Raw genomic sequence first — 18092 nt, forward strand, 5'->3', positions numbered from 1 at the left:
AGGCTTCCCCAGCAAAAGTGTTACAGCTCTGCTCGCTCTGCTCTGCCCAGGGTCGAAAAGAAGGTCTTCACCCAAAGCTCATCAATGGGGTTTATTGGGAGGGAAGGATCCAGGAGAGTGGCTGCCTCTGCCAGAGGACAACCAGGCAGCGCAAACAGCTGCAAGCTGAACAGACACAGGGTTTATATAGGGCTTCTTAGGGGACAGAGTTTTCCAGGGTGGAGACTGGTCAGAATGCAATCCCTGAGTTTAGATCTCCTGCTCAGGGATTGGTTAGTTTTCTGCACAGAGTTAGGATCAGATTTGGCTCTGATTCCAGGGACAAAGTGTGTTCTTTTGGCACTGGTTTCAGTGTCAGGGTACATTTCTTTGGTTCTGGTTGCAGGGCAAAGTGTGTCTCTTTGGCTCTACTCAGGGTGTGTTTCTTTGGCTCTACTCAGGGTGTGTTTCTTTGGCTGGACCCTTTTCCCTACAGGCCAAGCATGTGCTATTAACATTCAGGCAAAATGCCTAGCCATTGCAGCATTTTAAGCCCATGCCCAGTATGGCCGTGCAATTCATGTGCATGTGTGAGGTAGCTATGTAAACCCCTGTATGCATGCGCTAAGTGACCTTTAAAAGAAGATATGCCCCACCCACTTCCTCTCTCCTGCCACATTTCTCCAGACAGGCCTGTGCACACCCCCTGTCCCCACTCTTTACTAATAAAACTCTAAAGTGGGTTTGTGTATCTGGTGGTCTGCTCTCGTACATGGTAAATAGTTACTAAGACTAATTAGGGTCACACTTCCATCTAACTTCAGTATTTCTCACAACCATAGAAACTGCACCAGTGGTGGCACGTGTCTTTAGTCCCAGTGCTCCGCAGGCACAGGTAGCTGCATATCTGTGCGTCTGAGGCCAGCCTGGCCTACAGAGCAAATTTCTGGTCAGCTATAGCTACATGAGACCCTTTCTTAAAAACAACAAAACCACAGAAAGTATGTGAACAAAAACTTATTAGACAAGGCTGGGAACGTAGCTCAGTGATGGGACTTTCTGAGCACATACAAAGCCCTGGATTCGATCCCAGGGCCACATAAACCAGGCCCAGTTGCTCCTGCCTACAATCCCCACACATGGGACATTGAAACAGAAGTTCAAGGTCATCCTTGACTATGTCATGAGTATGAGGCCAGTCCAGGCTACATGAGACCCAGTCTCAAACAACTGAAGCAAAGGTCTGCTAGGTGTGGTGGGTCCTGCTGTCTGAGAAAAAGGAAGCACATGTTCGAAGTCAGCCTCTCACTGTGTGATCTAGTCGAAAAGAGCGAAACAAATAGATAAAAAAAATGTCACTCATCTCAACTTCACAGAGAGACATTGAAACTTCATTTTGTTGCTATAGAATAATAAAATACAATCTTTATTTTATTTTAAAATCTCCTTGTAGGATCATTGAACTATGCAATATGAGGGCTGGGAGTGGTGGCTCACACCTTTAATCCCAGCACTTGAGAGGCAGAGGCAGGTGGAGCTCTCAAGTTAGAGGCTGGCCTGGTCTGCATCTGGTCTACATAGCAGGTTTCAAGTCAGCCAGAGCTATAGAGTGAGATTCTGTCTCAAAATCCAATAAACAATGAAAGGACTGGGGACAGCTGGATCTATGTGGTGGTGCAGGAGACGGAGACAGGAAGACTGATTCCGAGCGCAAGGCCTCTCTGCATATAAATGAATTCAAGATTGATCTTGGTGATGTAATAAAGTCATGGCTCAAAATAAAAAGTACGGTGTTAGAGAGATGGTCACCCAGTTAAGAGCAGCGGCTATTCTTCAGGTGAATAAGTTCCATCCCCAGTGTCCAAATGGCCGCTTACAACTGTCTATAACTGTGCTCTCCTGGGGTCTGATGCCTCTTCTGATATGCACACATGCATGCAGACAAAACACCTACACACATAAAACACATAATTTACTAAAGTAAAAAGTAAAAAGATGATTGAAGAGTATAGCTTAGTAGTAGTGTTTTTCTAGCATGTAAACATGCTAGGTTTAGGTTCAGTTCCCAGTAACACACACACACACACACACACACACACACACACACACACACACACACACACACACAGAGAGAGAGGGCAGGGGAGGGAGAGATGAAAAGAGGAAGCTGCGGACTCATGTACAAACGTAGAGAGTGTTTGTCTAGCGTTCATGAGGCCCTGTTCAGGTTGCTGGGTATGTATAAATGTATGATAATCAACACAGTTCCACATACCAATAAATAATCAGAAAGATGAAATTTTTGTAAGGCTGCATTGGCAGTTACACTTTCAAAAAGCACTTAAGAATAAATCTAGCAAGGCACGGTAGGTCACATCTCTAACACCAGTACTCAGAAGTCAGAGGCAAGGAGATGTCTTGAGTTCCAAACCAGCCTGGTCTGCACAGTACATTCTAGGATAGCCAGGGCTACATAGTTAGGTCCCATCTCAAAGAACAGAAACCATCAAAATGAGACTAAAACTAACAAAATATGTATAATACTTACACAAAATAAATTATTGGGAAGAGAGGAAACATAATATAAATAAATGGAATAAGATGCTTATTCTTGCCAGGCATGGCAGCCCAGGCCTTCAATCCCAGCAGAGGCAGGCAGGCAACCTCCCACATACATGAATAAAAATGAGTCTTTCTGTAAAATGATAATTATAATCAATTTCCTTGATGAATATAGTCTTAGTTAGGGTTTCTATTATTGTAAAGAGACACCATAACTATGGCAACTCTTCTAAAGGAAAACATTTAATTGTGTAGCTTAAGGTTCAGTGGTTCAGTCCATTATCATCATGGTGGGACACTGCATCTTGCAGGTAGACATGGTTCTGGAGAGGCAGCAGAGAGTCCTATATCTTGTGCAGGCAACAAGAAATGGTCCCACACTGGAAGTAGCTTGAGCATAGGAGACCTCAAAGCCCACTCCCACAGTGACACACACTTCCTCCATCAAGGCCACACCTACTCCAACAAAGCCACTCCTAATAGTGGCACCCCCTTTGGGTGGCATTTTCTTTCAAACCACCAAACACAGACACAAAAACACTCAATAAAATATTTGCAAACAATTCAAGAACACAGAAAAGGAGTATCAAATCCACATATAATTCCACCACCACCAACCATTCCAAAACAAACAAGAATGAACAATTAATGGTCATAAATATCCCTCAATATTAATGGCCTTTTTTTTTTTTTGGTTTTTCGAGACAAGGTTTCTCTGTATTGTTTTGGAGGCTGTCCTGGAACTTGCTCTGAAGACCAGGCTGGCCTGAAGACCAGGCTGGCCTCGAACTCAGAGATCTGCCTGCCTCTGCCTCCCAAGTGCTGATTAAAGGTGTGCACCACCAACGCCCGGCTAATATTAATGGTCTTAACTCATCAATAAAAAGACACAGGCTAACAGAATGGATTCGAAGACAGAATCCATCCTTCTACTGCATACAAGAAATACACCTCAGCTTCAAAGACAGACATTACCTCAGAGTTAAGGGTTGGGAAAAGATTTTCCAATCAAATGGACCCAAGAAACAAGCAGGGGTAGCAATCCTAGTATCTATCAAACTAGACTTTAAACTGAAATCAATCAAAAGAGATGAAGGAGGTCATTTCGTACTCATCACAGGAGAAATCCACCAAGATGAAGTCTCAATTATGAACATCTATGCCCCAAACACAAAGGCACCCACGTTCGTAAAAGAAACACTACTAAAACTCAAACCACACATAAAACCTCACACTATAGTGGGAGACTTCAACACCCAGCTCTCACCACTAGACAGGACTACCAGACAGAAGCTTAACAAAGAAACAAAGGAACTAATAGAAGTTATGACCCAATTTGGTTTAATAGACATCTATAGAACATTCCATCCAAACACAAAAGAATATACCTTATTCTCAGCACCACATGGAACCTTCTCAAAAATCAACCACATACTTGCCAACATAGCAAACCTCAACAGGTACAAAAAAAACTGGAATAACTCCATGTATCTTATCAGACCACTATGCTTTAAAGTTAGAATTCAACAGCAACACAAATTGCAAAAACCTTAAAAACTCAGAGAAATTGAATAATGCATAATTGCACCACTCCTGAGTCAAAGAAGAAATAAAAGAAATTAAAGACTTCCTAGAATTCAATGAGAAGGAAGACACAACATACCCAAACTTGTGGGACACTTTGAAACCAGTGCTAAGAGGAAAGTTCATAGCACTAAGTGCCCACATGAAGAAACTGGAGAACAGTCACACTAGAGAATCAATAGCACAGCTGAATGCTCTACAACAAAAAGAAGAAAACTCCCCCAGGAGGAGTAGATATCAGGAAATAATCAAATTGAGGGCTGAACTCAATAAAGTAGAAGCTAGGAAAACAACACAAAGAATCAATGTAAACAAGAGTTGGTTCTTTGAGAAAATCGACAGGACAGACAAGCCTTTATCCAAACTTGTGAAATGGCAGAGTGTGAACATGCAAATTAACAAAATCAGAAATGAAAAGGGGGACATAACAACAGACACTGAGGAAATCCAGAGGATCTTCAGGCCATACTTTGAAAACCTGTACTCCACAAAATTTGAAAGTTTAAAGGAAATGGACAATTTTCTGGATAGATATCACTTGCTGAAATTAAATCAAGAACAGATAAGAAATTTAAATAGACCTATAACCCCTAAGGAAACAAAAACAGTCATCAAAAGTCTCCGAACAAAAAAAAGCCCAGGTCCAGAAGGCCTGAGCGCAGAATTCTACCAGAAATTCAAAGGTCAGCTTACACCCATTCTCCTCAAAGTATTACATGAAATAGAAGCAGAAGGGTCTTTGTCAAACTCTTTTTACGAGGCTTCAATAACCTTGATACCCAAGTCACACAAAGACATAACTAAGGAAGAGAACTTCAGACCAATATCCCTCATGAACACTGATGCAAAAATATTCAATAAAATACTTGCAAATTGGATCCAAGAACACATCAGAAAACTCATCCACCATGATCAAGTAGGTTTCATCCCAGGGATGCAGGGATGGTTCAACATACAAAAATCCAACAATGTAATCCACCATATAAACAAACTGAGAAACAAAAATCACATTATCATCTCACTAGATACTGAAAAAGCCTTTGACAAAATCCAACTCCCCTTTATGATAAAGGTCTTGGAGAGATCTGGGATAACAGGAACATATCTAAACATGATAAAAGCTATATACAGCAAACCAATAGCTAACATCAAACTAAATGGAGAAAAACTCAACATGATTCCTCTAAAATCAGAAACAAGACAAGGCTGTCCACTTTCTCCATACCTCTTCAATACTGTACTTGAAGTTCTAGCCAGAGCAATAAAACAACAAAGGAGATCAAGGGGATACAAATTGGAAAGGAAGAAGTCAAGCTTTCACTATTTGCAGATGATATGCTAGTTTACATAAGTGACCCGAAAAACTCTGCCAGGGAACTCCTGCAACTGATAAACACCTTCAGCAGAGTGGCAGGATACAAGGTTAACTCAAAAAAAAATCATTAGCCCTACTATATTGAAAAACCTCCATACACCCCCCCCTTTTTTTTGAGACTCAGAAGGTTGCCTCAGTGAAAAATTCCCCAAGGTCCCCTCCCCTAGGCAGGGAACAAGGTCTGATTAGAAAGAACATCGGGTCCAGAGTGCTAACGAAGGAAACCGGCAGGCTGTAGAGATAAGTGTACATCTGACCTTGTGGTTTCTCCAGGGAGGATGAGTTATGCCCGCGCTTCTCACAATCCCCTAGTGCTTGCCCAGATCTGCATCTGCAGTGGCTCCGCTTTTTACAATACCCCTATTGCTTTGCTTGCCAAAATTATGTACATAAAAAGAAAACTGTCCTAAAACCTGGGGCTCTCAGCTTGCTAAAGTGGCTGGAGTGCCCACAGACACCTGTGTAAACAATAAAACCTCTTGCAGATTGCATCCAACTGTCTGGTTTTTGAGCCCGGGATGTCACGAGGCATTCAGCCTGACAACTTCAGGTCTTTCAATATACAGACGATAAAAGGGCTGAGAAAAAAAAATCAGAGAAACATTACCCTTTACAATTGCCACAAACAACATAAAAAACCTTGGGGTAACACACTAACCAAACAAGTGAAAGTCCTGTATTGTAAGAACTTTGAGTCTTTAAAGAAAGAAATTAAAGAAGACACCAGAAAATGGAAAGATCTCCCATGCTCTTGGATAGGTAGGATCAACATAGTAAAAATGGCAATCCTGCCAAAAGCTGTTGGGCCCCAGTCCCACAGGGGTCTCTGTAAGTTGCTGGTCAGCCTACAAGTGCATCCTGTTTTCCAGTCCAAGTGCATCCTGTTTTCTAGTCCTGGCTTACTGCTCCGGCCTTGACCCACTGACATCAACATCTAGCAGGAGGAAAACACACGCTCTACCTCCCGGGGTTTTTCCACTGTGCTGTAAGCCTGTATATAAAGACTGCTCCCTCCTTACAAGAGAGAGACCTCTTAGCACTTGCAATAAAGACACACACACACACACACACACACACACACACACACACACACACACACACACACACACACACACACACACACACACACAGTGTTCTCCTGGCAATAAAGACAGCATATGCATTCTCTTAATACAAACAGCTGGACGTCTTGTCTTTCTTTTCCTGATCCCGTGGACTTGCTTGTGGCACAGGCGCCACAAAAAGCAATCTACAGATTCAATGCAATCCCCATCGAAATCCCAGCACAATTCTTCACAGACCTTGAAAGAACAATTCTCAACTTTATATGGAAGAACAAAAGACCCAGGATAGCCAAAACAACCCTGTTCAACAAAGGAACATCCGGAGGCATCACCATCCCTGACATCAAGCTCTCTTATAGAGCTATAGTCCTGAAAACAGCTTGGTATTGGCACAAAAATAAAGAGGCAGACCAATGGAATCACATTGAATACTCCAATATTAAGCCACACACATATGAATACTTGGTTTTTGACAAAGAAGCTAAAATTATACAATGGAATAAAGAAAGCATTTTCAACAAATGGTGCTGGCATAACTGGATGCTGGCATGTAGAAGACTACAGATAGATACATGTCTATCACCATGCACTAAACTGACGTCCAAATGGGTCAAAGACCTCAACATAAATCCAGTCACACTGAACCTCTTAGAAGAGAAAGTGGGGGGTACCCTTGAAGGAATTGCTACAGGAGACTGCTTCCTGAACATAACACCAGTAGCACAGACTGAGTTTGAGGTCAGCCTGGTCTACAGAGTGACTGCCAGAATAGGCTCGAAAGTTACACAGAGACCCTGTTTCGAAAAACATAAATCTCCAACCCAGGGTACCACTAGTACCCGAGTGACCCTTGCCTTTCCCAAAAGCCCCACAGTGCAAGTCAGACCAGCCTGGCCCTCCGCTTGCGTTTGTCTTGCTTCTTCAGGGAAGACAAAGACCACGACATCAAGGACCACCATCTTCCGGTGGGCCCTAGGTCCACCCAGAAGCACACAGTGGCACGTGTGCGCACATACACACAGTGTGGGGGTGGGTAGGGATAAACAAACGCGAAAGAAAAGGAAAGGGCAGCAGTGGTGACAAGAACATGGGCAAAGGGCAAGTCTTACAGCGTGGAGCACATCAGGGTGGAGATGTCTCAGAAGGGATAGCAGAGCCACTGTGTGGCCCAGCCCTACTACTCCTGAGTGTTCATCAAGAGGAACTGTAGGAGGAAAACAATGCCGCCATTAACCATGTGACTTATTAGAGGCGCACACAGATGAGGTAATAAAAGAGCGGTTTACCACACCGCTAACCACACCCACTTTAGGCGTGACTAAAGACATATATGGACGGACATAAAGACGTATACGTATGTAGGCGATGAACTATGTCACTAGCCAGGCCCACTTTTGGGCATAGCTAGGGGGCGTTACGGGGGAAGGTATAAAAGACTGAACAACAGAAGTCTTGGTCTCTTTTTCCAGCTTTTGGCTTCCAGTTCGGCGGCGGAAAACTACTCGGCTCATCTGGGTTACTTGTTTGTCTCTTGTGAGTAATTTCTACAAGAAATACTTAGTTTTATTTTCAGTAAGTGTGCCGTTTATAGTTACAGCATCAAGGAGCCAAACTACAGGACGGAGATACTTACACATCCATGCTCGCTGCTATGCTGTTCACAATACCTGGGAAACAGAATCATCCTCCACACCCATTAACTGGTGAGTGGGTAAGCAAAATGTGGGGCACATACACAATTGGCTGGAAGGAAAGGTGAGCTTTCTCAGGAAAATGGATCCAACTGGAAAATATTACACTGAATGAGGTACCCAAGGCCCAGTAAGGCAAAGTCCAGACATTCTTATACGTGGATCCTAACTTCAAAACCTTCAGACGTATGTGGTCCATTTGGAATGAGTACTTGCACAGGCCAAGTATCAAGAAAGATCCATTAGAGGTGGGCAAGAAGGTAAGCTCTTCATGGGGGTGGGAGGAGCAAAATCATCTGCTGTCAGGAGAAGGGAGGAGTATTAGGGGTAGAAAGACTGAAACAGGGATGAGGGTATAGAGATGGGGAGAGGGTAGGGCTGGAGAAAGGGGCAAGCAAAGCTAAAGATGTATGGAAAGTCACTGTATACACTAACCAAGGATGTAATGTAAGAAGCTTGAATGCAGGAACGACCCTGCAGAGGTGGAACTGCGACCCTAGGAAGCCATGGCTCTGTCAGCAGACATCCCTGTGCGATACTGCACCCTGCCCTTGGAGGGCTCTCTACCACACAGCTCACCGCTACTGCTCTTGGTTACTTGGTTACTAGATGAAGACCCTAAAGCTGAAGGCACCACACTTGGGTTGCAAAACAGAGAAATCGAGCTAGAACTGAAGTGGACCTTCGCCCCTGTGGCCTCGTTCTCATAGTGTCACAAGTGCCCGGCATGCTGCTAGGAGAGAAGAGGGAACACTGGTCTTTCCTGGCTGCGAGCCATTGGTGCTACAATCTGACTTTCCTGGCAAGTATGTTTTGGGTTAACCAGTTGTTCACAAGTGGATTTGAGGCACACCCCATAGGAAGAAATTCACTTACTATTGACAACTTGGTCAAAGCCTATGGCTGGGGAGGTTAAATGCCTTAGGAGAGAATATGCTGCTGACACTCTCTCTTCCCAACAGTAGCTCCTTTCAGCAGAAGAGACAGCCAATGCAGAGGCTCACAGTGCTCAAAGTGACGAGAATTAGTGATTGCTGAGTGCTCAGCCCTACACGTGGAATCTTTATCACACCCTCCATAGCTCAGGGACATCACAGATGAGGGGTGAGAAAGATTACAAGAACCAGAGAATGGAGAAGAGTGCTATCAAATACTGTGTCACATTAAAGCCACAAACTCATAGCAGCTGTGGCTACCTGCACAAGTGCAGTATACACACACACACACACACACACACACACACACACACACACACACACGGGAGAGAGAGAGGGAGACAGAGGGAGAGAGTAGGAGGGAGGCTAGTTGAGAGGAAGGTATCAAGAAGAGTGGGAAAGTGGCAAGAGGGTGATGGATATAATATGATCACAATACATTCTATACCTATAAAATAACAAAAAAATTAAAAATTTTTACAGAAAATGGAGAAATCAAATTAGTCATGCTTGTAAATACTGTGATCTTTTAAAGATTTATATGCATATATGTGTTCTTGCATGCATTTATGTACTGTGTACACAGGTATCTGTGGAGGCTAGAGGGTGTCAGATTCCCTGGAACTGGAGTTACAAACAGCTGTGAGCTGCCCTGTGGATGCTGGGAACCAAACCCAGATCTTCAGCAAGAGTAGTAAGCACTCTTAACTAATGAGCCATCTCTCCAGCCCTAATGTGATCTTATTCTTATATTTTTGGCCTGGAAAAACTAATACTCCACAGTACCCTAAGCAGTCTATAGATTCACTGTAGTTCCAATCCCAATAGCAGTAGTATCCTTCACAGAGTTAGAAGAAACACTACTAACCTGTACAGGACGACAAAGACTGTGTAACCAAAGTAATTCTGAGCATAGGGTCGAAGATAGGGACATTAAACAACCCTGACTTCAATCCAGCCAGCATGCTACATGCATAAAAACTGAATGTACGTCTATTTAAACCATGGGGTGGGGTGTGTAAGCTACACAGAACAATGGGACAGAGTTCTTACAGCCAGGGTGTTTACAGACAAGTGATTTTTTACAAAGATAGTGTGCTGGCTAATCTTATGCCAACTTGACATAAGCTAAAGTTACCTTTTAGGAAGTAAACTCAATTGAGAAAATGCCATTATATTTATAGCATTTATGCCATCTATCTGTAGGTCATTTTTCTTAGTGATTCATGCCAGCCAGGCGTTGGTGACTCAAGCCTTTAATCACAGCCCTCGGGAGACAGAGGCAGGAAGATCTCTGTGAGTTCAAGGCTAGCCTGGTCTACAAAGTGAGTTCCAGGACAGTCAGGGTTACACAGAAAAACCTTGTCTACAAAAACAAAAGCAAAAAAATAAACAAACAAAAAATTAGGGATTGATGAAGGGCCCAGCCCATGGTGGGTGGGGCCATCCCTGGGCTGAGGGTCCTGGGTTGTATAAGAAAGCAGGCTGAGCAAGCCATGAGGAGCAAGTCAGTAAGAAGCACCCCTCCATGGCCTGATGCAGGATATTTGATCACACTATAAACATGAAGGTTTTGTTATTTGCTGAAAAAAAAAACTTTTTCTAGTTGTGATATGGTTCAACCCTAACACACACCTTTAATCCTAGAGCTTTATGCTTGAATACTGTAAACAGGATTAAATAAAGTCAACTACAGGTCAAGAGGCAGAATAAGCAACCAGCTGACAGCAAGTGAACACAGGATTGTAATTGGAGATTTTTCTCCTGCCCTCTGAATAATTACCCAGAGGCTTAATATTAATTATAATTGTTCGGCTAATGGCTCAGGCATATTACTGACTAGCTCTCACAGTTAAATCAACCCATTTCTATTATTCTATATTTTACCACGAGGCTTGTGGCTTGTTACCTCACATCTTGCTTCCACATCATTTGCTTGGCATCTTCCTGACTCCATCTTCTTTCTTTCTCTATCTGTTTGGATTTCCTGCCTAACTATAGTCTGCCCTGTCATGGGCCAAAACAGCTTTATTTATCAACCAATAAAAGCAACACATATTCACAGCATACAGAAGGACATCCCACATCATAGGATGGTTAAGGAAAAAAAAAAACTATAGCGAGTAAGGGGGAGTCAGGAGGCCAGATGAAGATACATGGGAAGTAGAAGTGGGGGACACTGAGTTTGAGAAGACTTGTGTGAGACAGTAGGAGAGAGGAGAAGTCCCTGGGATGAAGAGGAAGGTCAGCTGCGTGTTTCCTTGCCTCTCTGGGCTAACAGGCTTTCACCCCAGCATCTGGCTCCTAATTGTTTATTGGTAAAATTGAACAATTGAGATTTTGTTAAAAAGAACACACCTTTAATCCCAGCACATGGGAGGCAGAGGCAGGCAGATCTCTGAGTTCAAGACCAGCCTGGTCTACAAGAGCTTGTTCCAGGACAGCCTCAAAAGCCACAGAGAAACCCTGTCTCGAAAAAACAAAACAAAAACAAGAAGAAAGAAAGAAGGAAAGAAAGAAAGAAAGAAAGAGAGAAAGAGAGAAAGAGAGAAAGAAAGGAAAAAAAGAAACCCTAAGATAGAAGTTGATATCAGTAGTGGGTATCTGTGACAGACCTGACCATGTTTTTGGGAGGACTGTGGATGGACTTTGGAACTTGGGGCTAGAAAAGCCATTAAATGTTAAGAGCAATGCAGACAATGGAAGCCTGGCTTATGAAGTTTCAGAGAGAAATTTAAATACTCTATCAGGGCCTTTTTCTATTTTGAATTAAGGGTCTATTACGCTGGTCAGTTGGAGCTGAAGAGTCTGCGGTGATTATCTAAAACAGAACCTTAAGTTACTGGGACAACTGATGTTGTTCAGCTGGAGTTAAGAGACCAGGGGTGATTAAAAAGAGACCATCATCAATCATTGAGGGGAGATCTTCCGGGAAGTGTGTTTTCAGAGTCAGCACACAGAAGCTGTGTTACAAAAAGGTGGCCAGGGTTGTACCTCATGCTGGCAGCCGAACTTAGGTATTGTTAAGAGTCACCCATGTGGTCCTGGTTTTGAAGGCATGAAGGGGTCATGGAGAGCAGCTGAGGCTTGGCACTGTGAGGGGTCAGGAGAGGCTACTGGTGAAGCTGCAGCCTCAGTGGCAGTTGAAGACCCAGGACTGAAGGAGTCACGCAGAGACACTGAGGCCTGGCCCCATGAGGAGAGCCTAGGGGGGTCTATTAGTGAAGTGCGGCCCAGTTGCCCCAGATGACCCCAGCAGTCTGAAGACGCCAGGACCAGGGGACAACCACCAAGAACAGCAGCAGCAGTGGAGTGGAGCCAGGGGAGCCTAGAAGACAGCTGTGTGTGCTGCAGAGGGCAGAGCCAGAGAGGTGACCCAGAGCCCCTTGAAGGAGCCCAGATGATTGTGAGTGAATCTAGATATTGGATGCTGAGTTATTCACACTTTTGGAGTTTGTGTTTTGCTTTGATTTGATTTTAATTGTGCCTGGTTCTTTGCTGTGGAATATTTGTTTACAATGTGAAGATGTGTCTCTACCTAAGGTGCCTTCTGACTGGTTTAATAAAGGGCTAAATGGCCAATAGCTAGGCAGGAAGCCTGGGGAGAGAGCGCTCTGGGAAGAAGAGAGGCGGAGAGATGCCATCGAGACTTGCAACAGGCTGAATGTGCTGTACTGAGAAGGTAAAAGCCACATGGTAGAACCTAGATTAATAAAAGCAGGTTAATTACGTTATCAGAGCTAGTTGGGGAAAAGCCTAAGCTACAGGCCAAGCTTTCATAATTAGCAAGAAATATTTCAGTACACTCACTAGTCTGAGCAAAATATTGTGTTTTGTTTTTGAGACAGGATCTCACTGTGTAGTCCTGGATGGCCTAGAACTTCGTATGAAGACCAGGCTGGCGTCTAACTCACAGAGACGACTTGCATCTGCCTCCTGAGTGCTGGGGTTAAAGGCATGAGCCATCATACTTGGCTTTAAACAGGTATATCTGTGTTATACTCATAGGAATTCCAAGATAGAGAATTTGAAAGACTTAACTAAAAGAGCAAATCACCCGTGTAGTGTAAGAGGATAACATCACAAATTATGAAAGTTTAAATTTTGTGATTACCTTGTGCTTTGGGGTTTGAGGAGAGGAGAGAGAGTATGTGTCACGAGAGACTGAACCCATGGTCTCACATAAACTAGGTAAGATGTTTACACTGCTTTCCACCACCAGTCCTGCCTTGCAGTTCGCAGTTCCTAATATCACATTGCCTAATAATTTGACAAAAGTGAATGGCAAGGTCTGAAGACAAGACAATGCATGAATCGTAAATCAAGTCCACAGGTAGTATTTTCTTTGTCTATGAAACAGACGCCAGGCTAACAACAGAAATGGTTTCCCTTACGGTTTTTCAGCTGCCAGTGTCCACAGCTACCTACCTGAGGCCCCCCTCTGTAAAGTTACACGCTTTTCCCTTCGCCCAGGTGCTCAGCACAGAGGCGGTGCACTGGGCCCTACCTGCAGTCGGTTGGCTTTCTGTGCTTCTTTCAGGGACACCACGTGCCCCTTGTTCTCCTGCACCATGAGCTGCACCTGGCCCCTCAGCTCCTCCACCTCCAGCTCCTTCTGTGTGAGCAGCACTTGGTCGGCAGCCAGGGCACACTGCGCGGGAAGGAAGGGAGGCAGAACTCAGTTACTCGCAGAACTCCATGATGTGAAACTCAGAACGACAGCTTGACGGTGTCATTGGTGTTTGCTTAGCCTTTTCCCTTCACTTTTCTAGATTTCTTTCTGAGGAAGGCAGAAATAGAGGGGCTTCTCACTGTGATTCCATGAGAATTAATTACCATGAAAACAAGATTTTCTTGGTAATTTTTGTCTGTATATAAAAATTAGTTATCTAGGTTCTAGAGTATAATCAGTAAGATTTTGTAACTTTGCTAGACTTGTCATGAGATTTTAATGTGTTTTTAATAATCAAAGTTCTCATGTTTTCCTATAGGACCCATAAGATAAAAACTTACTTTGGACATTTAAATAAAGTTTCCTTGTAGAATTTTTTTAACACTTTCACTAGCAAGAGCAGATACTAAAACCTGGAAATAAAGTTTAATGTCTTTATTTCTTAGGCTTAACATAAACTTAAGATATATAGTAAACACATTTTAAACTAAATAAACACAAAGAAATCTGTCAGCCAGGCTGGTTGGTTTTAAAACGTGGGTGGGTCTTGAAGGTTGTTTGTATGAAGGCCTGAGGAAACCCACTCTAAAGGTGGATGGTACCATTGCATGGGGATAAAAACAAGGAAACCCTTGGAACACCAGAATTCATTTGTGTTCCTCCAGATAGCAGGTGCAACATGACTTGTAGCTATATGCTCCTGCCACCACGGCTGCTGTGCCGTAATGGGCTGCGCCCTGCAACCGTGAGCAGAGAGAACCCTTCTTTCCTTAGGCGGCTTGCCACAGGTATTTTGTCACAGCAACAAGAAAAGTTTAACAGAAAAAAACTGTTACTAAGAAGTGGGACCAAGCTGGGTGTTGGTGGCTCACCCCTTTAATCCCAGCACTCGGATGTAGAGGCAGGAGGATCTCTGTGAGTTTGAGGCCAGCCTGGTCTAAAAGCGCAAGTTCCAGGACGGCCTCCAAAATCACAGAGAAACCCTGTCTTGAAAACAAACAAACAAACAAAAAAGAAGTGGGACCACTGCTGTGTTGAACCTCATCACATGACCTGGCTTGCCAGAGGACTATGAAAGAGTTTTGAAAATTAATGTAGAAAAACAGTAGAATAAGCCGAGCAATAGTAGCACACACCTTTAATCTCAGGAGGCAGAGGCCGGTGGATCCCTGTGAGTTCGAGGCCAGCCTGGGCTACAGTGTGAGTTCCAGGACAGCCTCCAAAGCAATACAGAGAAACCCTGTCTTGAAAAACAAAAAAAGAAAAAAGAAAAGCCCTAGAATGCTGTATGTAGAGCTTAAGGGGCCATTCTGCGGCAGTTTGGTAGACCAGAACACCAAAACAAATGTGGACAGTGGAGACTCAGTCAACGAAACTTCCGAGGGAAACAAGGACTCCAATGGGAACTGTTACAGGCTGACAAAGACTTAGGGTGCAGTCTGTCCATGAGAACTTGCATGAAGCAGAACACAAAGCATTCTGAACTAATTTGACTGGTGAAGAAAACTTCAAAACAGGCTAGCATTCAGGATATGGAGTAGTTACTACTCACTGCTCTTACCCAGGTCTATAGTAAGAGAGGAAACAACAAGAACATATACTCATCAGAAAAGTGCATTGTTTGGCAGGTGAAAAATGGGAGAAAGTTATTGATGGGGTGGCTACAAGAAGAGCTGTAACTGTTGGAGAGGTTGGCACCATCAAAACCAGTTCTCTGCACTAAGGCAACAGGAAATGTGCATGGATGGCAAGATTATACACAAGAAAAGCTCCATCTTTTAAGAAAGAAAATTCATTTGAAAGAGAGAACCTAAACTGATATTGCTCTTGAAGGGGTTCCCTTCTAAAACCAGCTGCCTGGGACAGTGTTTCATCAGAAGGTGAACACAGCTGCAATACAAAGGAGCCAGGCTCCACTCTCAAGCTAGCAGCAGCATTGGTGGCATTATCCAGGAGAGACTGATGCCATATGCAAGACAGATGCAAGAGTGAGGAGGTCCTGGAGGAGGTCAAAGTTTCTAGAAGGCTACCGGGGCTAGTCAATGTATTGCAGTGTGGAATTCCCTGCAAGGAATCCCAGAGAGGCTGGCAATGCCTAAATTGTAATAGAATCCCAGCATATCGGAGATGCCAGGACCATGGAACACTGATTAAGGAAAGCTATAAACAAGGAGTAGCATGCCAGGAGCCATAGAAATGAAATTCCTTCATCTTAAAATCTGAGAGTTCAAACCCACTACTGCTCTCTCAAGGTTAGGCCACAAAATGTTTGAGCTAAGGTGTGGCTACTGTGTGTCTTGCCTTGACAACAGGATATTTGGCCTAAGGAGTAACTAATGGATGTCTTACCTTAACAACAGGATATTTAGTTTAGGGTGTGGTTGCTTGATGTTTTGGGTACTGAGAAGATAATTATGTTTGCTTGTTCTTTGTATCTTGGTAAGGAACTCTTGCCTTCCCCCACTTTTGATTGGGGTACATAAGGACTGTGTGTAATAAACTTGGGGCTTTTCCCAGGATTCACTGGAGTGCCCTTCTAAGTCTATCCTATGTCTCTGTCTTTTTAAGATCAATAATTTTTCTACTTGCCATTTCTTAATCCATACGCTTCCATCCAAGCACGGACTAGATGAACAAGCTGGGTAGGGCCTGGCTGCTATTGTCTCCCGGACTCTGGATACTGCAGTAGGACAAGTCCAAGACACACTATCTGTACTAAAGCAGGAGGGTTGCAGAGGTGTGGTGACCCAAGCCAAAAGCCCCAGATGCTGGACATGAAGCTGCACGATTTGGTGTTCTCCCTGCTGGGTCTCAGCCCTGCTCTGGATGAAGCTGCACGATTTGGTGTTCTCCCTGCTGGGTCTCAGCCCTGCTCTGGATGAAGCTGCACGATTTGGTGTTCTCCCTGCTGGGTCTCAGCCCTGCTCTGGATGAAGCTGCACGATTTGGTGTTCTCCCTGCTGGGTCTCAGCCCTGCTCTGGATGAAGCTGCACGATTTGGTGTTCTCCCTGCTGGGTCTCAGCCCTGCTCTGGATGAAGCTGCACGATTTGGTGTTCTCCTTGCTGGGTCTCAGCCCTGCTCTGGATGAAGCTGCACGATTTGGTGTTCTCCCTGCTGGGTCTCAGCCCTGCTCTGGATGAAGCTGCACGATTTGGTGTTCTCCTTGCTGGGTCTCAGCCCTGCTCTGGATGAAGCTGCACGATTTGGTGTTCTCCTTGCTGGGTCTCAGCCCTGCTCTGGTCCCACTCGCTTGCATGTACCATTACTCCCTCCTGTAATGCACCATTGTGAGCCTAACAGCTCCACATCAATGCTAAAGACTCTGCTAGTGAGATCACTGGTGGCATTAAGAAATGTAAAATAAAAATGTTTAAACACTAAATTATTTTCCAAATGACCACTGTATAGTCATTAAACTCATAAGCAGAAAAAAGATTCACTTAAAGGTCAAGGCAGAGACCAGTAAGTTCTAAATTATAAATCATAATATAACAAAATAATTTCAAATCACTCCTTGTAATCAACGGATAATTTTCACTAAGTTTTGGTGTAGTTTCAAAGAATGTCCACAATTATCTCAAAAGTTATTGAAATGCTCATCCCTGCCAATTATAAATCTACATAAGGATATATTTTAACTTAGACGAAATCTTGCTAATCACAAGAAAATGCAAGTATCTTCTACTAAGTCACATATCAGAGACACCTACCAAAATGCAAAGAGTTCTGCTGAGCTGTCCCCAAGTGCTGGGGATCAAACCCAGGGCTTCACAAGTCACAGGCAAGTGCTCTACCACTAAGTCACACACCATCCATGTTTGCAAACATTTATGGGGAGATTACAGACTTTAGTAGTGGAAAAAACCTCTGAATTCCAAAAATTTGAGAAGAGCTTTTTTGTTTATTTTCGGACAGGGCTCAGTTTCCACCTCTGGATCCTCCTGCTTCAGCCTCCTGAGTCCTGAGACATCAGCATGTGCCATGGGTCCAGCTTGAAATAGCTTCTTCCTAGCACATGTAAAAAGGTATTTTGCTGAAATCTCTAATTAAAAAGACGGTTTTTCATTATGTTTTCCTGCTTTAAAAAAAAAGGAATGGGCATGGTGGCACATGCCTGTAATTCTAGGACTCGGGAGGTGGAGGCAGGAGGATCCATCCTCAGCTACAAGTCCAAGGCTACCTTGGGCTACCAGAGATCCCTCATCAGAAAAAACAAAAACAGGGCCGG

The 18092-nt window shown here is 43.8% G+C and overlaps 1 protein-coding gene across 2 annotated transcripts in view; it reads right to left on the reverse strand.

Annotated features, from left to right (window-relative positions):
• Kif27 (kinesin family member 27) overlaps positions 1-18092 on the reverse strand; it is a 74913-nt gene that overhangs the window by 45518 nt on the left and 11303 nt on the right. For both annotated transcript variants that reach the window (XM_040756081.1, XM_040756082.1), the window contains exon 5: positions 13698-13841. In XM_040756081.1, the coding sequence (XP_040612015.1) occupies positions 13698-13841 (144 nt within the window). The remainder of the gene's footprint in view (positions 1-13697; positions 13842-18092) is intronic.

Source organism: Mesocricetus auratus, unplaced genomic scaffold (assembly GCF_017639785.1).
Source record: "Mesocricetus auratus isolate SY011 unplaced genomic scaffold, BCM_Maur_2.0 Super-Scaffold_100013, whole genome shotgun sequence".
NCBI classification, from domain to species: domain Eukaryota; kingdom Metazoa; phylum Chordata; class Mammalia; order Rodentia; family Cricetidae; genus Mesocricetus; species Mesocricetus auratus.